The 23,708-nt window shown below is 40.1% G+C and overlaps 1 protein-coding gene across 1 annotated transcript; it reads right to left on the bottom strand.

Annotated features, from left to right (window-relative positions):
- Window positions 1–157: 157 nt before the first annotated feature.
- ireb2 (iron-responsive element binding protein 2) lies at window positions 158–23,214 on the bottom strand. Its single transcript, XM_079810371.1, has 21 exons — window positions 23,156–23,214; window positions 13,212–13,310; window positions 12,939–13,104; window positions 10,854–10,991; window positions 10,370–10,597; window positions 10,206–10,275; window positions 8,294–8,477; window positions 8,064–8,203; window positions 7,803–7,974; window positions 7,621–7,721; window positions 6,557–6,673; window positions 6,290–6,449; window positions 6,067–6,202; window positions 4,890–4,974; window positions 4,532–4,813; window positions 4,302–4,406; window positions 3,906–4,048; window positions 3,520–3,667; window positions 3,315–3,437; window positions 3,015–3,200; window positions 158–1,470 (listed from the first exon to the last, which is right to left on the bottom strand). Exons 1-21 carry the CDS (start codon window positions 23,178–23,180, stop codon window positions 1,357–1,359), a joined length of 2,922 nt encoding a protein of 973 aa, XP_079666497.1. The 5' UTR covers window positions 23,181–23,214; the 3' UTR covers window positions 158–1,356.
- Between the last annotated feature and the right edge of the window lie 494 nt (window positions 23,215–23,708).

Genomic DNA, 23,708 nt, shown 5'->3' on the forward strand with positions numbered 1-23,708 from the left:
TCTACGCAGAGTAAACTAAACAGACAATTTAAATGTGAGGGTAAAATATCTACATTATGTATTTATGTACATACTTTTAGTTTTAACTCATCATTTACGATGTCATAACTTTTTCCTAATGGATGTACATTCACTGTTGGAAAGATTTAACTAGTCAAAGTGTGAAAGTTTTTATTATTAATTTATGTTTACCGAAAACCACCACTGAAACACCATCACATTATTGCCTGCTTCCAGGAGCTTTGTGCTTATGAGAGTGGCCAAGCTAGATTGAATGTGCTCTACATCCTACAGAAATGACTGGCTCAGGTCCACAGCACCCCCCAGTGTAAGGGAGGCAACATTACCATGCATTTTATCATGAATATTTCCAAGTATATTAAAAAAATTGTAAAATGTAAATCAGGTGAAATGTATGTCATAGAGGGTGACAACCTATGGTATTATAAATGCAGAAAAGACAAATCTCAGCATGCCGATGTCATTATTTATTAAAAATTATGTACAATAACAGCATAATCGAAGAAAAGATTTGTTTTACTGCTTCATTCACCCCTGTGCTGAGGAGCTGCATACGGTCTATACATACAGAACACAAGGACTGAAGCCAAACATCGCAACAAGGCAAACGGCACAGTGACAGAACCAAATCATCATTCACTCTCTAATGTGAGCTCAGATTAATATATATATATCATATGATGGTTGAACATACGTCTCCATCAGATGTGGTTAAAAAGCATTTTCTTTAAATGTTTTAGTCATCATTGTCACTCACAATCCCAGTAACAGAAGACACTAAATGGACGATCATAATAAATAAACGGATATTTTACTGGAACGGATCAAAACGAGTGCTTTTTTTTTTTTTTTTTGTGACGGGAATATGTGGACGTTCATACAGAAACAAAAGTGGGCTGGAAAGCTTTGAATGTGTGGACGCTTTCACTCCATCAAAGTGCCCGTGTCAAAATCAGCACCATGAAACGAGAGCAAAGCCTCCATTGGCTGGGAGGTCATCGTGCAGTCTTTGCGTCCAGCAAAAGCTCAGTTTAGAAGTTCCTTGACACACATTGCAGGCACTGCAATATGAAATGCCCAAATCAAACCTACCAAAGTTTATGCTCCACCACCAGACCGCAAAAATACACGCTGAATCACGTCTGGGTGTGGAGAGAAGGACTTGGAGGGAAATGTTGGACATTTGTTGTTTTAAGTGCAAAATAATGGCATCCTCCGTCCGGGACGGGAGGATTCTGCAAACAAGAGGCACAGAGTTCATAGGACTTCCTGAAGGCCTCTGGGTGGCGCTGTTCCGATCAAAGGGTCCACTCCGCCGATACGAGCCTGATTGTGCTACAGCAGCAGAGAACGAGCTACGTACTTCAGGATGCCTCCGTGTCGGAAAAACGCCACATCCATGTCGTTCTCGAAAAGAGCCATGACGCTGAAACTCTTCCCCGTGCTCGTCTGGAAACAAAGGCAGACGAAAACATGAGATGTCACATGGACAAAAATATGTATTCGAAGGGAAATTGCTGTTTAGATTCACAAGCTCTCGATTCAGTCTGGTTATATTTGACAAAATAATGTCCATTTTGCTTGCATGTAAAATCAATTCTCTCAGCTATTGCTATTGATTATATGGGAAACTTTTAACAGGGTACACTACTAAAAATATTAATTTCAATAATGACAGGAGTAATAACAGCAGGTCCCAGATGATGTAATTCTATTGCTATTTATCTAACAGACGAGTTAGTGAGTCTTCATGAAAGATTAATTTAAAAGGAGCTCAAAAAGATTCTTTTGTTTGTAATACTCTGGTTGTGCTGCTTGTTTTTGATTCACAAAAGGAACTGGTTCATAAGAGTCACTTGCTTGTCAAATAGACTACAGTGGTTACACTGTCTGCTTTTGATTCACTAAAAGAACTGGTTTATAAGAGTCATTTGTTCATGAATTGGACTACACAGGTTACACTGTCTGCTTTTGATTCACTCTAAAGAACTGGTTCATTATAGTCATTTGTTTATGAACCGGACTACGTTGATTTTGCTGCTTGTTTTTGATTCACTCTAGAGAACTGGTTCATTAGATTCATTTGTTTATGAACCGGACTACGTTGATTTTGCTGCTTGTTTTTGATTCACTCTAGAGAACTGGTTCATTAGATTCATTTGTTTATGAACCAGACTACACTGGTTACACTGGCTGCTTTTGATTAACTCTAAAGAACTGGTTCATTAGAGTCATTTGTTTATGAATCAAACTACCTTGATTGTGCTGCATGTTTTTGATTCACTCTAAAGAACTGGTTTATAAGAGCAATTTGTTTATGAACCGGACTACACTGGCTGCTTTTGATTCACTCTAAAGAATGGGTTCATTATAGTCATTTGTTTATGAATCGAACTACACTGATTGTGCTGCTTGTTTTTGATTCACTCTAAAGAACTGGTTTATAAGAGTCATTTGTTCATGAATCGAACTACACTGGTTTTTGATTCACTACAAAGAATTGGTGCAAAGAATTTTATTAAGAGTCATTTGTTGTTTTTTTTTGGATTGTTTGACTACTCAAAAGAAAATTTAGGAAAATATAAAAAAATGCATTTATGTTTCCTTCTAGATAAATTCCACCTACATACATAAAAATGTATTGGCTCTATTATCCTTATTTCTGTATTCAAAGTTGATCTAGACATGTATATGGAAACTATCCAAAGCTCTGTTAATCGTAAAGCAGTGAAAACTATATCTATATGGCTTCAGGTTTGTTTCTGTGTATACACTTGTATTGTTTTGTTGTGTGTTTCTATGTCTATATTGCCTTACTAAAAAAACTGAGTGTGCTGTATGTATTTGATTCACTAAAAAGAACCAGTTTGTAAGAGTCATTTGTTTGTGAATCAGACTACACTGGTTGCACTCTTATTGCGTGCAGCTTGAGAGGACATCTCAATGGAATTGCAGAAGTCGACTAATGTTTTGTCCGCTAAGAGTCTCTCTACCTGTACTGTGAGCTGCTGTCGGGGTGTGAGCTCCTTTGGGATGTTGATGGTGAATCGCTCTTTCCCACACAGTTCCAGTGAGTCTGCATTCTCTCCTGGCAGGAACTGCAGCGGAGCGATTCCCATCCCCACCAAATGATTCTTATGAATCTTCTCAAAGCTCTCCGCTATCACCGCACGCACACCCTGAGACACACACAAACAGTCAAGACAGTCAGCAAGATCCGTGTTTATGGTGAACGAATTACAGGAAATTGAGTAGGCAACGACTTATCAGGAAGCGGATTATGGCTCCAGTACCAGTAAATAAGGTCCTTTGGCGGCCCAGTCACGCGAGCTGCCGGAGCCGTACTCTTTTCCTGCCAGGATGATGAGGGGAACTCCATCTCTCTGATAGCGTTCAGCAGCTTCAAACACATCCAGCTGTGATGGGACAACACAAATCAGACCATGAGCTCAGAGTCAGAAGGAATCATGTTCAAACCGGTTCAGTCAGGACACTGACCGTTTGTCCTGATGGAATGTGCAGTGTTTTGGGTCCGGTCTTCCCGATGAGGCGGTTTTGAAGCTTTATGCTAGCAAATGTTCCTCGAGTCATCACGGCATCATTTCCTCTCCGTGCACCATAAGAATTGAACTCCCGAGGGGTCAAACTGAGTCAAACATATAAAGGAGCTGAACTTAGTATCTGATCATCTTTATATCATAATATTTATCAACAAAAGGCAGTTTTACTACAAAAATGTAATGTAAGCAGGAGAATCTGGGAACACTGAACCAAATCACTATAATGAATCTGACTTCTCACTGATGTAACACTCACTCATAGGGTCTAAAAGAATTTTAAGGACAAATATATGAGAAAAGAAAAAGTAAAAAACCTCGTCTTACCGTTTGCTCTGCAGGAATTTGGCAGCAGCGCTGACTCTTGCGATGCTTCCCGCTGGAGAAATGTGATCAGTTGTTACTTTATCACCCAGAAAGAGGAGCGGGTACGCACTGTCAATGGACTGAGGAGTGCACACCTCTTTAGTCTGAGACGAAGAGAAAAACAGGGGAATACAGTGAAAATGTGATGCTGGAGGAGATGCACATCTGAATGACACCAGTGCGGTTATTGTTCACTAAATTTAAACCTATTTAAAACTAACTATAAAACATAAAATATATATATTAGATGAAAAACCTAAACTAAAATAAAATAAGTAAAAAAAAAAAGCCAATTCAAAATATTAAATACTATAATAGTACACAAATAATGCTTAAATAACACTGGATGACACTCACCAGTTTGCTGAAGAAGGACGGACAGCGGATGTAGGTGGATTTGGGATCCCACGGGAAGAGGGCAGATTCGGCAGAGTCTAAACTGTTCCAGAACGTTCTTCCTTTCTGCAGACAATCACACAAATCAGCTGGTATTAATACACAATTCTAATGATTCAGTGAATCAATCAATTGAAATGAATCCTATTGTTCTATCATCTGAAGAAAATGTGCTATGAAACTCCTCGCACCTCCATCCGGCTCTTCAGCTCTTTGAACATGGAGGCGATGACGATGTTCTCCTCTGTGTGGTTCACTTCCTCTTTGGTTGGCCAGATATCCCGCAGATACACGTCCTTCCCCTCGGAGTTCACTCCTAGCGGTTCTGTCTCCAGGTTGATGCTGACTGTGCCTGCGATCGCATACGCCACCACCAGCGGGGGTGAGGCCAAATAATTCGCCCGGACGCAGTCACACAGACGTCCTTCTAAATGCCTGTTCCCAGACAGAACGCCACACGCCACCAAATCACCCTGAACACAAGCAGACAGCTTAGATTAATATGCAGATGTTCAGAAAGAAAGAGGCAAAATGAGAGTTCGGGCTCACCTGTTTAATGGCGTCTACCACACTCTCAGGTAAAGGTGCTGTGTTGCCCACACACGTTGCACATCCATAACCCACCACCTCGAACCTGAAACCCATGATCGAAAAACATGCAGAGCTCAATAATATAAAATATAAAATATATTTTTAAATGTGGTATTTTTGGTGATAACAGGTTAAATGTGTGCACATATATGGCATGTATTTTGATCATTTCCATAGTATTTATTTTGTATGCAATTTATTTATAAATATTTAATTAATTTAATTTTTCCGTACCATTTTGAGAAATATCAAATAACACACACACACACACACACACACACACACACACACACACACACACACACACACACACACACACACACACACACACACACACACACACACACACACACACACACACACACACACACACACACACACACACACACACACACACACACACACACACACACATATATATATATGTGTTAGTAATATAAAATATATTTAATATTTTCTTATTATAATTTATAACAACAAATGAAAACCTATAATAATAAAATATATTTAATAAATATTTATAAATAAAAAAAATTTAATTTATATATGAATAAATTGTATATAATTGTACATTTAATGTATAATATAATTATATTTTATATATAATTATAATGTATAATAAAAATATAAAGTATATTTAATACTTTCTCTAGTATTTGTTTTTCCTACAGCTTTCGTTTTAGTGAATGATTTTGTCACCAATAATAACCTTGGTTTGCTTAAAGGTACAGTGTGTAGTATTTATGAGGATCTATTATGAGGATCTAAATGCAATTTAATATACATAACTATGTTTTCAGTGGTGTATAAAGACCTTACATAATGAGGCGTTATGTTTATATGACCTTAGAATGAGGCATTTCTATCTCAACACACCGCGGGTCCCCTCACTGTGAAGTCGCCATTTTGTGCCGTCATGTTTTTACGGTAGCCCTAAACAGACAAACTTCTCTACAAAGTGCTCCGACGATGACATTATGTCCTGTGTCGGCCACCATAGCTTCTCTATGTGCTTCGAAAGGGAGGGGTGAGCGGTGGTAATTCACAACCTCACTGGCTAGATGCCACTCAAATTTACACACTGCACCTTTAAGTACTGTACGTGCATATAATATTGTGTGTATGGTGTGTGTACCCGAGTTTCCTGAGGAAGGGCAGGACTCCGCTGGTGTTCAGGTAATGTGTGACGGTTCCACTGCCGGGCACCAGACTGGTCCTTATATACGGTTTTACTGTCAGACCAGCCTCGACGGCTTTCTTCGCTAATAGACCTGAACAAAACACAGACATACATGTGAGATGCACTAAACACTGTGCAAACAGCACATATCAGATCTACAGATGTCTTGACGTCTGACCTGCGGCCAGCATGACGGATGGGTTGCAGTTATTGGTGCAGCTGATGATAGCTGCGATGACGACAGATCCGTGTGCCAGGTTGTATTCTGCCCCCTCGTGGAGGAACGGGACCAGAGTTGCCTGCTTGTCTTTGGATATGTGGAAGCCCTTAAAACCCACCTACACATACATGGATGGCACAAAAAATAAACCCAGCAGGCAACTTGGTACAATTACTTAATTGAGAAATACTTTTCTGTGTGTGTTAATACTGTAAATGCATTCACCTTCTCATTCAGGCAGTTAATAAAGTCTTCCTTCATGCAAGTCACAGCGACTCTATCCTGTGGCCTTTTGGGTCCACTGACATGAGGCACAAAGGAGCTCAGGTTCATCTCGATGACCTATGACACCGACCACATCACACGTGTTAACGCCTGAACTTGGACACCAAACGCTTGAGTGTTAGCGTATAAAGAAGTCTAAAAGATACAGTTGCAAAAATAGCCTGTTTAAAGGCGGTATGAAATCAAATATTGTAGTGTTTACTATAACTGATTTATCTGTGCACTTCATTATTTTAAAAAAATTAATTTAGCCTTATAATCTTTAATCAAATACGTTAACTTTCCCTCCCCCATGAAACGACTTCTCTTCTCTCCCGGTCATGTGCTATGGCGCAAGGGCGGGGTTATCGCCCCCTGTCTCGTTTCTGCACCGCCTCTCAGAAACCTGTCACTGATCGTAGCAATATGGTGGTTAGATGCATTTTTCTCGGTGTACACAATACCTTCTTCAAGAAGGACTTGAGGCAAAAAGAGAGAAATATATGAGAAATAAAAGCTTTTTTTATGTAAAAATTACTCAATATAATCAGACGAACAGCTTGTCGTGACGGATCGCACTTAGGAATGCAGCGTGTGTGAACGCGCTTACGGCGTGACCCCCTTATAAGGGAGAGCTGAGAAAAAAAGTATAGAAATAAAGCCATAAAAGGCTTAAAATATGTTAAATCTGTAGCATAAACCAGCGAAAAGTGAGGAAATATGCTCAGTAACATATGTAGAAAAGATTTAGAGAGAAAATACATTTATTTAAGAGATAAACTCGATCTTTCTCCACAACTGAGTGTAAACTTTTTATTCTGCCTCCATTTTGTTAGCAACGCCCAACTTCCAACGATCCAATCAATTCCCGAAGAACGAAATCAAGCCTTGCCCTACATTTTTTTCTAATTTCAGAAGCCATTTCACTCGGATATACGTCACAATAAGGAGAAAAAGACGATCTCAACTTCCGTTTCACGCCGACTTTAATCCTCAAATGTTCACGAGCAAATAAATTAACCAACCTGTGAATACTCCGGCTCTTCTGATTGGTCACCGTAGCTTCTGAAGAGTTTGATAGCCTTCAGGTAATCTTCTAAAACCACAAGCTTCTCCTTACTGCAGACTGATCAGAAAAACATTTTTGAGTCAAATTACACCCGTAATATCACTTTAGGCTTTTTAAAGTGCAAAGAATGGTTCCTACTGGTGTGTTTAAAGTGCTGCAGGGTGATGTCATCCACAGGAAAGAAGCTCACGGTGGCGCTGTACTCCGGGCACATGTTAGCGATAGTGGTCCGATCGGGAGCCGAGAGCTGCTGTACACCAGGCCCAAAGAACTCCACAAACTTCCCGCCGATTCCTGCCTGACGCAGATGCTGAGACACAAAGATGTTATTTCTTCAGATGTCGATTTGCAAACTCACTCATGAGGTCATATATTTAGAAGACAAGGACTTTGCTGTACCTTTGTAATGCCCAGTACGATATCAATGGACGTTGCAAGAGGATTGATGGTCCCCACGAGTTTAACGCCGACAACCTGTGGCAACGTCAAAGACACTGGCTGACCTAACATGACCGCCTCTGATTCAATACCTCCAACTCCTGAAAGAGAGCATGAGAGGGAGACGTTGTGAGGTAAACAAAACAGAAGATTTCACAAATGATAACAGGAACTAGCGACGTCGTGCTCACCCCAGCCCAGGATCCCGAGGCCGTTGATCATGGTGGTGTGGGAGTCCGTTCCCACCACGCTGTCTGGATAAATAAACCCCTCCCCTTCCTGTACCACCTGACACAGGTACTCTAGATTCACCTGATGCACTGTGTTGATGTCTGGTGGAACCACGTTGACGTTTTTAAAGGCTTTCGAACACCACTGGAGAAAGAGAAGTCACAAACACAATACTTACAACACCATTCAAAGGTTTGTGGTCTGTTGGACTTTTTAAAAAGAAGTCTCTTCTGCTCACCAAGGCTGCATTTATTTGATCAAAAACACAGTAAAAACAGTAAAGTTTTAAATTATTATTACAATTTAAAACAACTATTCTCTATTTGAATACATTTTAAAATGTAATTTATTACTGTGATGTTAAAGCTGTATTTTCAGCATCATTCCTCTAGTCTTCAGTGTCACATGATTCTTCAGAAATCATTCTGACATGCTGATTTGCTGCTTATGAAACATTTATGATTGTTATTGCAACCACTGAAAACAGTTGTGCTGCTGGAAGAAGGACCACCACCTACACCTTGTGAAGGCAGAACTACTTGTGGACTCAACCAACCCAACACTTCATCATAACCTCTACATTTAGCTAGGTTGATCAACCATAACTCCTTGGACCTTGGAGTTGTGATTGATGATCAGATAAACTTCACAGACCACATTGCTAGAACTGCCCTGTCCTGTGGATTGGCCTTATAAAACATTAGGAAGATCAGACCCTTCCTATCGGAGCATGCCCCACCCCTCCTTGTGTCCAAGCTCTTGTTCTATCCAGACTGGACTATTGTAATGCTCTCTTACAGGGTATATACAGAAATCCTGGAGGTAAATTCAATACCTTTAATACCATTTTTAATACCATCTCAATATTTTTTAAAACCAACACGCCATTGAGTTGCAGGTTTATACGGCAACACGCCGTTTCTAACCATTAAACAGAGTTGGAGAACTACACCCTCTTGGCCAATAGAAAATGTTTCATCCACAGTTTTGCAGACCGAAAAAAACGTCTTCGTTGCTCTGTAGCGCTATCCTATTGCATGCAGAGGGAATTTGAAAGACAACCATTCATCCCGTAGTTTGCAACAAAAAAAAATCTGCTCTCCTCATTTGTAAGTCGCTTTGGAAGTGCCTGCTAAACTAAAATTTGTCTGCTAAATGTAATATTTTGTGGAAAAAAAATGTCAGGGTTCTTTGAAGAGCATTTATTTGAATCTGAAATCTTTTAAAGTACTGTAAATGTAACTTTTGATCAAGTTAAAGCATCCTTGCTGAATAAGAGCATTCATTTCTTTAAAAAAATCTTATTGACCCCAGTTTTTTGGTGGAGAATATTAACCAATAAGCACAAAATCAAGTCCCACCTTACATTATTATGAATATTCCAATATCTTATTTTACAGAAGTTAAATGCGATGTGAATGGCATGTCGTGTTGTCTTTGTGTAGACATAAGCCTTTATCACAGTACCGTGTCGTCACATCCGGCTTCGATTAGAGCGTAAAGGAATTTCTGCCTGGATTATTGTCAATGGACAGGTGCCAGTTTTGAGAAGAAAATTATACTTGTTTAGTTGAACTTAAGCGTCAATATTTAAAAAAAATATTAAATATTTGTTTTAAGCATCAATATTTAAATGTTTATTTAGATATGATACCCTACCGTGTATGTCATCTTTCATTTTAATGTGTAACATTGTCTGAGTGAGGCATCATCAGCGCTGCCGGTAGATTAACATAAACAATCCCGTGCTATGGGCACAGCCAATAATAAAGGCTGCAGCGGAAGTGTATGCTACTACTTGAAGCTTCCGCTTTTCGAACGTGCAAGTGTGATAAAGGCCTATAAAAATCCCAGAGAGCTCTGAAAACTCACCTTAAAGAACTGCAGTCTCTCTTTGTTTCTGGTTAGCTCCATCTCTTGATTTTTGATCATAGTTTCAGGCCTGTGTGCGTCAGACAGACATCAGCACATTAGAGAAAGCAAACAGATTAAAGTGAGGGCGTGTATTAGTGTGTGTGCGTGAGGTGTAGACGTACTCTGACACGGGCTGCAGGTGGAAGGGGCACAGGAGGGGTGTGTTTTCTATCTGTACTGCTGCGGTTCTGCCACTGGGGGCGTCAGAGCAGGAGGCTTTACTACAGCCGCCCCGATGACCCGGGCGTTGACCTGAACAGTGACTCCCTCGTGGCGATGGTCTCCCGGCAGGAGATCTGACAGCGGCGCCGGGACTCTCATCCACAGGGATTGAAGGGCTCTGGATGCCACTGAGAAATGAGGTAAACACTTGTTAGTGATTTTGTCGCTTGACAGTTAAAACTTGTTGCATCTTGCCAAGTTAAGGTCATAAAAAGAGACAGTTTACATAGAAAAAAACTGAAGCGCAATACATCACCAGCCTAATTACTGTGTACATTAGGACTTATGGGCATAATTATTGTTTATGTTAATGCTGTAATTATTGGGTTTTTAAACATAAATACTCTTTTTAATCCTTTCTCTAACCTATGCGTTCACTCTCACCATTTGCTGTAGTCAATCTGCAGCGAATGATCTACGATGAGGTCTGTGGGGCATCTGGGGTTCACCAGGGTTGGATCAACCCCCTGTTTAGCTAAAGCATCTCTCATGGCTGCCAGATCCACCATAGCAGGAATTCCCCTGTGAACACACACAAAATGGAGGCATCAGGACATATCCAACCTTATGAACAGGCCCAGTTCATGTGCAGATGTTGTTAACAGGGCTGCACGATTAAACAAATAAAACCGTAATCGCAATATGGCTTAGTGTTATTATCAAATTGCAATGTGAGGCGCGTTTTAGAGCAAAGCACTGTGTTCTTAAGCCCGGGACACACCAAGCCAACGATCGGCCGCTGGGTCATTTTTGAGCGTCGGACAACTTAGTTTTTCTGGTGTTTCCCACCAATTGGCTCTAGTCGGACGCTGTTGAGTTTTTTGGTCCGATTCAGCATATAAATACTTGATTTTAATATTAATACTAATACATCTACTATAATAATATTTGTTTTTTATTTAGTTATAATCATATTAATTATTATTATTGCTGTTATTATTATTTTATAGCCATATTGATATAGAAATCACAAAAATTGTGCAGCCCTACCTGAATTATTATTAGTGGTGGGCCGTTATCGGCGTTAACGTGAGACTCTTATCGGGCGATAAAAAAAATTGCAGTTAATCTATTCTGAAAGTTGGGTTGGGAGCTGGGTCTATTACTACGCAAGCTATGATGACTTTCACCTTGATATTTTAGCTCGGGTGTACACCTAGCCGAATTGCACTGTAGGGGCGAGAGAGTCTTCGAACCTGTGTGTATGCCTACTGGTGTTATCAAAAATATCCATATTTCGCTATGTATCGATACTGAAATATCTGAAACGATACGATACTCATTTTCTACAGTATTGATATCAGCTGCGCTCTCCTCTCTGACCGACCGACAGCGAGTTGACACGCACCCGCCTCCTCTCATTCAGTCCGGTTAACCCTCTGAACACGGCGAACGGCTGTTCTGCTGGATTTTTCTTTAGCGTGTTAGTGTTGGTGTGAGCGGTCTGAATTCCGCGCGGGGTTGCACATAGCGTTAATTCTACTAATTCTCGCAGATTTCAGGCTTGCATCTGAAGCGCAAACACACCTACCGTAATAAAGCCGCCTCTGACATACAGGTGCAAAAATTAGCTCCTTTTTCCAGTTTATTAATGGTCAAATACACTCAAAAATGTCTCAATGCCCATCTTGGTGAGTTTTAACGTAAACACTGTCGTAACCAGCTCACAGGAACAGTGTTTGGGATCCATGCGTGCGTCAGGTCTTAAAGGGACAGAAGTTATTTATTATTCAAACTACAAAAAGACAAACGATCACTAAAGGCCCGGGTATACTTCGGCCGTCCGCGTTCGTGCACCGCCCGCATGACGTAATTTTCGTCACTCGGAGGGCTCGCGGCCGGCCGCACACCCCGTCCGCGCGCAGCCCAAATTTTGTGACCGCGCGGACGGTCCGCGTGCAACAGCGCATGCGCCAGCAGTACAGAAGAGTCCACTAGGTGGCAATAAACACAGTATTGAGCACAGTGTTCAGCCGTCGAAGAAGAGTGTGCAAAGACCGGTTTAAAAACAACACGCTTGGAAAAAAAAGAGAGAATTTTTGATTCTTCAGTGTTTCTTCCAAACTATGTAGCAATGGTGGATGCACTACAGTTCTTCTCCGATCATGCCCAGCGAATGTCCCGTTGATGACAGGACTCAGTGCTGCCCTCCGATGTCTGGTGGAGGATAGACACTTTTTTACTGCGCATGTGTCGAACGCGATCCTCCGCGCGCATCCGTTGTGTAGTATACTTTGAAAGACGCGCGGACAGGGCTGCGCGCGTGACGCGTCCGGGCGCGGTAAGTGAAGTATACCCGGGCCTTTACGAGCACACATATTCTGCAGAATTCAAATGAGTCATTTTAATCGAGATTAATTCCAAGATTACAGCGAGATTAATCTAGATTAAAAAAATTTATCTATGCCCACCACTAATTATTATAAAATTTGATTTGCCCAACTCATGCATCCCTAGTCAATAACTCACGTAAAATCCTGCAGCAGAACCCTGGCGGGCGAGAACACCACCTCGGCCTGGTTCTGCTGCATCTGCCAGTCCAAAATATTAGAGACATCCTCTGTCTTCACGTAGAACCCGTCACACTTCCGAATGGCGGACTCCAGGAGAACCCGTATACAGAACGGCAGTTTCTCTACAAGAAAAAGAGCCAGTTAGTGCTTTTGCAAGACTACAATGATTTATTCTAATTAGTCACTTGTATCTGTGCATGAATTCATTTAGTTAAAGACCCAAACTCACCATATCTGGCATCATCGCTGAGCTTCTGGGGGTTGAAATATCTCAGCTCTTCATACTGTTCGCTCCGGAGAGTGTCGATCACATGGCCGAACGGATGTTCTGTAGAGAATAAAAGCCATTCTTGAGCATTTTGGTGAAAAACACTGAGAGCGAGCTGATGAATGAATGTAATTTGTGCAACAGAGAAGGAAAGGAATGGCTTGTGTATCTAAAACTGATTAATCTGATCTGGATTCGAGTTTGGCTTCAACTGTGTAACATGCATCTGCGACAACCAAACCTGCACCTGCAGGGCTCATGTTACTCAGAGAGAGTGTATCTTTCTCTTAAACCACCTCTGCTCAATGACCTTCACCTCTTCCCTTCCTAAAGTTCCCATTAGAAGGCACAAGTCTGCAGCTGTGTTACTTGTGTTGGCACTGGTGAGTAGTATTTGAGACAGAGCTTACAAGACTAAATCATGTTCAATTAAGGGATGCACCAAACATTCAGCGACAGAAAGCTTTCATTTAAGAAGAGAAAAGTAAAAGGTGACAGCAACCTGGTTCAAAGCTGAACACTGACATCTATAAAAGCACATTTTGATCAAAATTCAAACACAATTGCAAATTGATTATTTGCATTTCCTCATTGTGCTTTAAGGCTCTCTTGGTTATTCAGGACATTATTAAAAAGTCTTTGCATTTTCTCTCATAGCAGAAGGCAGAGAAACATCTGTTAAGAACCCTGTTCTCCTAAAGAACATGTCACATTAAAACAAAAATCTAATAAATGTAGTTATTTGTTGTGTGTTACCAAGCAGTTTATTTTTGAAGGACACAGAAGTGCTTTTATCATCCAAATCTAAAGAACTTACCAGTTCACTGTTAGTATTTTTATCATAATAGTGTATCAAAAAGTGGCATTTATTGTGTTTTTGGGGTATGCTTTGTTTAGATTCATGATTACATTGAAAAACACATCCATTGAGGCACTGTTTACGTAGTCACACACACACACACACACTTCAGGAGCAAAAATCTGCCTTTAAACTTGAATGAAATAGAGTGGTGCAGGTATGACATCCCTTTATAGGCCAAAACACAGAAGCGAGTTAGCGTTTAGCACTTCCGACTCCCAAATCCTGAGGTCAATGGGTTTTTTGAATGGGTTTAATTTGGTTAATGGCTGAAATAAGGTCTGTGGTGAACACAAGACACTTTCACGGTTTATTCTGAGATATAAAATACATCAGTATTACCCCACTAGTCATTTTTGAAGCTGCTGCTAACAAGTGGCTAAATGGACTACAGAGGCAGTCGGGAAGATTAAACGTCATCACGCCGAACAGATAAACTCAGTCCGCTTTTACAGCCTAATTATGCTCATAATCGTCTATGCATATGTTCATTATGCTAGTCTTATAAACTAATCTAACTCAAACGTTCTGGGAAAATGTGAAAACCGAAAGAGTTGTGGGAATCTTATAGTGACAGCGGCTGTGGTGTTGTTCATTTATAGTCTACCTTTTTACTTCTGGTGACTACATTTAGGCTTCAAATTTATAAAAGTTGTGTTCATTTGTGATAATTATCTTGATGGACAAAACGTGTAAGCATCATGAACTTTTGTTGATCACAGAGCTTGTTTTTTGCGATAATCCAAAAGCCTATGGGAAAATCCTATTGGGTTTTTCTCGAGGGAACCAGTGCCATGCGAACTGGCGTTTGGCCTACAAAGTGGCGTCATACCTGCACCACTCTATAAAGGTTTGATATTTATTATGATAATTTATCAATATCGAATAAGACAAGTGACTCTCACAGACTAATCCTAACACACACACACACAGAAGAGAGGTAACATCAGCACTACTGCAGTCAGAAGAAATTCAAAAAAGGACGAGAATTTAAACTATCCATGCAGAAAGAAAATGTTTGTGACAGTTCACTAAACCAAGAGAGGACAACAAAACCAAACCATGATCGAAAACACACACACACACACACACACACACACACTAGTTAGTGCTCATGCACAGCCGTGTATTTCATCATACTCAGTCCCAGTGTGATGTGTGTGGAGGAGGGTGAACACACACTTATCACTCACACCCTGCGTCTCCTGCACGTGTTAGATTAGGTCAGATGTGTTTAGATTAAACTGACGTAAGGGAACACAAACCTGCATCTGCCACATATGAATGAACACAAAAAGCCCCTGATCCTTATTTACGACACGGAAGATATAGACACTGGGTGGGAAAAGTAAATAACACTCTCGCTGACAGACAAGCAGATTACTGCAGGATCAGTGAACTAACATGAAGAACAAACATGCGCAGTAGGGCTGCTCGATTATGGAAAAAAATCATAATCACGATTATTTTGGTCAATATTGAAATCACGATTATGTAACACGATTATTTCACATGACTTTGGGAATGTGTTGTATTTATTAAAAATACACCTTTCAACAATTCAATTGAAATTGTAACATTTGTTGTACTTTTTGAACTATTAAAATAAATAATATAACATATATTCAAATCAAAGTATAAAAGTATTCACGTAAAAATGATAACCACAAATAAATAAGATAAACAATTTGGTTCAGCTAGATATGCTTTTCAGGTACGTCTAACATTAGTTTTCAGGTACAGAAATGTATCAAATGTAAAATAACATTGCATATTTGAGTGCATAAATTAAAGATTAATCCTATTAAACTTACAAAAGCTATTCAATCAAGAGCAGTGAGTGATGTCCTTGTCTTTTGTTGTTTGACATTAAACAGACAGCAGTAAAGGCTACTGCCCCTTTAAGACCTAATGATCGGATATGCGTCGTCTTTATCGACTGTATAAAGCTCACTTAAGGCATATTCAGACTATGTCTGCTAGAATACTCATCAAGATGGACATGTTGACATGTGTGAGTTTGTCCGTTCAAGAGCAAGACTTGAAAGAGAACTCAATATTTGCGCGCTGTGAGACGCGTGCGCGCTCTCGGATGAGTGCACAGAGACACATTTTCTCACAGCGCGCGCTACTTCTCATTCGTGTCTTCTGTCACTAAACCCGGGTGATGAGGGGGAAAACGACTGGTCATATTCGAAAATATGGCAGCACTCGCATGCATTGAACAAAGTTTACAAAGAGAGAATTATTTGAAAAATATGAGGGGGAAAAAGGACGTTTACACGGCACTAGGGATGCGCGGTATACCGGTACTGCAAAAATACCGGTATATATTTTATTTCAAACGGTACGATATCATGATTTTGCTCATTTCGGTATATGCTGCTGTTCCGAAGTTCACCGCTAGGTGGCAGCGCGCTACCCAAACTGACGCGAAACCGGCAAATGTGGCAACAGAACAAGATGAATACAGCAGTTGAATCTCACTCAACACGCACAAAACTCATTAATAAAGACGAGTAGACGTGAAATTTGGAATTACTTTGCTTATAAAACTGCTGAAGAACCATCAAACCTTGCCAAGCATCTGCCACTTAATTCCTGACTTGTAAGACATTAAGAGATCGACAGGTGAGTGCATATTCTAACGATCTAATTTAGACATTTTTCTTTTAACACTGATTAACGCACATACATAAGATCGTATCGTTTAAATATAAAGAAATCTCCAGCATTCGTTTCAACCAGTGACGTTTAGACCTCATAGTATTTGCACGCATACTATTGCACTATTTACATCCGCGAAAGACATACCCAACTGTGTTTATGTAACTACTCACTAAAGATTGACATTTTGACATAATTTTGTGTGTATTTGACTGAGGAAAAACAACTTAATTTGGAATGCGCGAGCTCTTTAGGCTTGTGTGTGTGTGTGTTTGTTGTTGGCATGAGCGCAAAGAAAACTCTCTCTCTCAAAGAGCTCTCATCCCATATGTATTACGAAATGCTATAAAATCGCTTGCATGTTCAAATTGGCGAGGTTTAAAAAGACGTGGGCAGTGATTTCCGTCAGTTGTCCCGCAACGGAAGCGAAAGTGTTGAATCTGAGCGTGCAGATTGCTTTTATAGTGCAGGTGCGATGTCTTTTCAAGCCAGAAGCAATGGAGACGCGCAGTAATGCTGAAATTACTTACAAAAAAGTTTCCAAATGACTGATTGATGTGACAATCTTTGTTGATTAATTTAATAATAAACATTTGCAGTAATTTCCTGCTTCATAAACCCAAAACTTGCGAGAGTGAGCAAAATTATGCACAATACCCGCATCAAAATTCAGACCCTGTATGGTATCGATTTAATATCGGTACTTCGGTATTAGATTGTGGTACCGTACCGAAGACAAAATTGTGGTATCGAGCCATCCCTACACGGCACCCCTGCTCTCGTCAGTTTTTGTTTCTTTATTAGATTGTCATAGGTCACTCTGTTTAATTTTCAAGTGGTTAAACAAATTCGTGGTGTTCCCTTGCGTTGCAGCCACTACCATGTAGCAAATCTTAGCATGTTTCTGCTCGTCGTCTGATTCCTCGAAGCCAAACTGTTCCCAGACAACGGAGTTGGTTTTGCCTTTTTTGCTCACCAAACGCTGCTGTAACTGCCCTCCTTCTGCCATCTTTACTCGCGCCGAGTTTTTAAATTCCAGCGGATGATATGTTCACGAGACTCACGACCTGAGAGAGATTTGTGGCTTCGGGAGGGGCGGATGTGCGCGTGCGCGCTTCATTCAGAACGCAAGACAAAATAAGAGTGTTCTTGCAAAACATGGCAAAATAATCGTTTTTTCTCGATTGTACTATTTTGGTGATCGTTGGGAGGCAAAATCGAAATCGAAATTCGATTAATTGCACAGCCCTAATGCGCAGTTCATTATAATTATACAACCTATACCTCTGAATGAAACCACTGTAGTGTAGACCTTAAATAAGACACTACTTAGCACATTTATGAAGACGGCTCCCTCCCAAAATTTAAGTTTCCCATTAAAAAAAAAAATAATTTTCTTTTTAATTGTTGGAGCTAGGTGTTATTTTAAAGGTCCTGTTCTTCGTGATCCCATTTTTCAAACTTTAGTTAGTGTGTAATGTTGCTGTTAGAGCATAAATAATACCTGTAAAATTATAAAGCTCAAAGTTCAATGCCAAGCGAGGTATTTTATTTAACAGAAGTTCCCTTTCAAAGCCTACAGCGATCGGCCGGTTTGGACTACATACCTGTACTTCCTGCTTCAATGATGTCAATTGAACAGTTTGTTGACTAACCTCCGCCCACAAGAATATGTAAAAAAGGGGGCGTGGTCTTGTTGCTCCCTCGTGGAGAAGAGGAAGTGTTGCGTTTTTAGAGTGTGTTTGTCGCCATGTTGTCGAGACGCTGTAATTTTCATCCCGGGTCTGATTCCGGCTCAAATTGATACGGTAATATAGACATGTTTACAATAACATTGAGCGCATGCATCTCCCCGTTATGGTAAGAGGCGTGACCTTTCCGGGGAACGTGCGCTAAGCTGCTGTCGAATCACAACACGGGAACCGCTGGCACAATCAGAACTCGTTACGCATTTCTGAAGGAGGGACTTCATAGAATAAGGAAATCATCAGGCCGTTTTTAGGACAGTGAAAACAGCGGTATACAGATAAGTACATTGTGTGAAAAATACTATGTTTTTTTCAAAACTGTAGAAACTGAAGCCTCTGCGCCTTGATCGCCCCCCCGGTGGTTGGTCCCAGTATAGCTCATAAACTCCACCTCTCCATGTATTTGAATGGACGTGAGACGCACTAAACAATTCAATTACACTTCAAATAATTGTTTCCTAAAGATGGTTTCTGACATTTTAGGCAGTTTTTATCAAGATGATTTCATTTCAAGTGTTCGTTTTTTAAATAAGTTTAGTTTTAGTGAGTTATTTGATACTATAAAAACGGGGGTGTGACGTCATGATTGACAGCTGAGATTGACGGCTTCTCTGAGTGAAGTTGTCACTGAGGCACTAACAGACTTTTTTCAGGATTTTTGGGAGGAGGTTGGAGCTTTAGCTTTCATTTCTACATTTCCATAACTGTTTATTTCACATCATCATAATGAGTTGTTCTGCATCTGCGAGAGTGTGGGCGGGCTTTTGATAATCGCGCCTCTACTTCCTGCTCTCTACTGCGCAACTCCGGTCCCGAGATCGCTACTGCGCAGACTCGGTCCCAAGATGTCAGCCCCGTGTGCGGCCTCCGAAAGCTTCAACTATGGTAAGCGGAAGTCAATGAATTTGCGTCGTCCATTTTTTTTACGGCCTATGTTTTTTTTTTACACGCGAAACATGAACACATGTTATATTGCACACTGTAAAATCAAAGCTTCAAAAACACAGGAAAAACAGGACCTTTAATAATGTCAGCATAAGGAAGACATGTTTTAGTTACTCAAAAAAAAAAAAGGTAATTTGCTGATTTTGGCCCAATGTGTCATAAGTTTCCAAAAACTTCCACACAATGTATGTTTTACAGTTTGGGAGACATTTGGTTCCCATAAATTATATACCTGTGACTTGATTTTCAGGACTAAGTTAATTTTAAGACACTATGGGTTCATACATTTAGCTATTTAACAGGCTAATTTAAAGTACCCCCATTATGATTTTTCATGCAGTGTGTAATATAGCTGTTTGTGAATGTAAATGTTCAGCAAAGTTATGCACAATAAATAAAGTTATTGTCACTCAAAATAAATAATTGACTCTGAACCATAGACTGTAAAAAATATGGACGTAGTGTCCGTGACGTCAACCATAGGATTCTGATGAGCAGTTCTGAAGCGCAAAGTAGGGTCGAGCTGGCCGTTGCCATCTTGGCAGCGCGTCATGACTTTGGGGAGTGTCGCTTTAAATAATGTTTGCACTCTCACGTTGAAGAGTGCCGTTCCGGCAGCGGGTGCACTTCAGATGATCAATGTTAATGTTTAGCTCATCCAAGAATTTAAATTCTGCGTTTACACACTCTCATATTGTTTCTGCGCGCCACGCAATCATTTGAGCGTCCGTGTTTACTACAGTATGCTCGTCATTGTGAATCTGTTCCTCATAAACCATCGTTTGTGTCTCTTCAGAAGACTTGGATTTGGATTAGACCACCCGATTAGTTATGTTTACGATGCCTTTATGACATTTATTGGATCTTTTAAGTTTGAGAGGAATGACTTTAAATGGAGGAACAGAAATCCCTCCGGTTTCATAAAGAATATCTTCATTTGTGTTTGGAAGTTAAAGGGTAACTAAACCCCTGCTCAGAGCTTAACTCCACCCACTGGCAAATTTTGAAAAATGCTGGAAAAGTGCGCAGAGCCCGGCGGACACAGAGGGGACGAACCGAGGGCGGGGCTGAGCAGAGGGCGTGCACCTGAGACCCGCAGTGACGGATTGATTGACAGCTGTCAGACTCGCGAGTCGCAAAGATGGAGAATGACTGGAGTGACGCCAGCTTTGCAACAGAGCGGTCATTCTCCTACCTTCACCTGAAGTGGAGGAGGGTGGATTGTCTGTAGAGACAAACCCGGAGCCTTATAAATGCGAGCCGCTGGCTCAAACTGCGTTAACTCCCGATGCAGACGATGCTAGCGAAGCAGCCGCGCAAGAGAACTGACCTAATCTATCTGCGTCCGTGGCAACCACTTGCGTGTCAGGGTTTGAAAGCGCGTCTCATGTATGAAAATTATCTGTATTAGCCTGACGTGTACTGACAACTGCATTATTTAACCGCACTTTCTTTAATACAATGTTAAAGCAAGTGTGAAGTCAGTTTCATTCATAATGTTTCTACTTCATGTAATATGACAGTTCATACTGGATTGAAGCCGTTCTCATGTGATTGGGGGAAACATTTCTGAGGGCGTGGTGAGCTCGTGCTAGGGGCGCGGATAGTGAGCCGTTGGAAGTACCATCCTACGTCACGATGTACCACAACGTCCAATAGGAAAATTCAACTGCAGTAGCCACCGTTCAACCGTAAGAGGGCAGCACTTTGGCAGTTTTACACCATATTTTATAGAATTAAAACACTTTATACACAAATGTCAAAACATTTACCCGAATCAATGAACAGCATTAATAAAGCCCCAGTATTACAGATCATTAACTAAAAAAAGTTGGTTTAGGGTTTAGTTACCATTTAAACGAAAAACGACATGATGGTGAGTACATGATGACAGAGTTTACATTTGTGGTAGCCTACATTTGTGTTCGGGTGAATTATACCTTATAGATAGGCCTACTACAGCAAGTTGAGCCTTGAATAAAAACAACTATATATCACGAATCGTATCGTTTCCATCAACGATACATATCGTCACATTTTTATATCGTTTAACGGTATATCGTTACACCCCTAGTTCCTACATGTGCACTGCAATAAATTAGAAATACACACATGGTTTGTTGATGGACACACACTTGTTAATGCTGATGAATTACAGCTGCAACATCTCATAATGTTCCTCCAACTGAGTAGCATCACTGAGAAACGTCCTGCTCGAGCCGTCCTTGTGATGGAGGTTCGGGTTGAATAACTTCTTCAATGTTTCATCATCGGACTCACGCTCGGATTGATATGGTAAAATCCACACCATTGTTACTGTCTTTACAGTGTGTGCAATCACTGAGCTTTAGGAAGCCTTCGGAGCTGAAGTTCAGTTTTGGTAATGAGCGTTAAGCTTCCGACACATGCGCTGTACGCAGTAGACCAATCGTAAAAGAGTGGGCCGTCTGACCAATCAGAGCAGAGTAAGCTGAAATGTATATTATTACAAAATGAAATTGTTGACCTTTGATGCATGAAAACCTGTTGTAGGAGACTCCAAAACTAAATGAGGAGCCTTTAAAATACCATAATAGGGGCACTTTAAAATATTAACATCCAACGCATGCTCTTGTGTCAACACAAAACACTGCTCTCGTGAACGCGTTGGATATTAATACTTTGTAAATAAAGTGATAAATCATGTTTTTTGTGCACACAAAGTACTTGCGTCGCTTCATAAAAATTGAGGCTAAACCACTGGAGTCACATGGATTAGTTTAATGATGTCTTTACTACCTTTCTGGACCTTAAAAGTGGTATTTGCGTAGGTAGGATGTCAATGGAGGGACAGAAAGCGCTCAGATTTCATCGAAAATATCTGCATTTGTGTTCTGAAGATGAACGAAAGTCTAACGGGTTGTAATAAGTAACGAATGACTGAATTTTCACTTTTGGCTGAAATAAACCTTTAAAAATCATAATTTGTCCAGAATCAACAATTTTCAAGTTTATTAACCTTTTAGACCTGAAAGAACAATCTCATTATAAGATCAAGTAATTGTATAACTGTGAACATGAATACAGAGAAAGGTTGTGCTTTGCAAAAGTTGTTCACTGTGACATTAGTATGGTAGAGGGATTGTATTAGATGATAATATTACTTCAAATCAGATATGTAATACACATAATGGTACTGAATAATTACCATATTCAAATACTATGATATTTAATAGCACAGCAAAGTCAGAACACTATGGAAGTACATGTGCAAAAAAAGAAACACCAACAAGCGTGGGAGTACCGTGATACGCGAGTTATTGTAAACAACACCTATAACAATCGAGCATTGTGAATAATAGGATAGTGCATTGTTCCTATTGAGCTGCCTGGCAACACAACATTACAACATTTTTGGGCATCTAAGATGTTAAACTGATGCTGTCAGGCTGGGCATCTCACTGAGTTTCTGACACACATCAGTTTTAGATCGCGTGAGGAGCAGCATCATCGCACGCGAGCTGTCTCTCTCGCCGCTAGCCGCGCTGCTAACGACAAAACCGACTCTTTCCTCCTTTTAAAAGTGAATATTTACGAACTGTTTTGCCACACAATTGTGACTTCGCATATGACCGTTTACATAATTCTCTGTCAGAGCGTAAATTAGATGAATACTGTTATTTTTTGTCATTTAAAACAGCACTTACCGTGCTGGGGTGAACCGAGCGCCATGATGAGTCCTAATATTAACACGACTCCACTCGCTCGAGCCACGACGGCTAGCCAACCAGCGAGCAGTTCCTCCCTGGAGCATTGTCCAATCAGCTGAAAGCTTCTCGCACATCGTCATCCAATCATCAAACACTTTCCTTCCTCACTTTGACGGAGCATCTGTTCGTTTAATGACTAATTTATGATTTATTGATTTAATAAGGGTAAATGTCTGAAGACACGTTATTTATTTTTTAACAAATAATATATATATATATATATATATATATATATATATATATATATATATATATATATATATATATATATATATATATATATATATATATATATATTTTTTTTTTTTTTTTTTTTTTTTTTTTAATTTTATTATTATTATTATTGTTATTTTTTTTTTTATATAACAAGTGTGTACATATTTAAGAAATATTTGCATGTATATATTTATAACATATATTTATATAACTCCTCTTGTGTCGATGACCAATGAGCAGGCAGTAACGGTCGCTCGTGCTGTCAGTGACGTTT

Source organism: Gobio gobio, assembly GCF_949357685.1.
Source record: "Gobio gobio genome assembly, chromosome: 25".
Lineage (NCBI taxonomy): Eukaryota > Metazoa > Chordata > Actinopteri > Cypriniformes > Gobionidae > Gobio > Gobio gobio.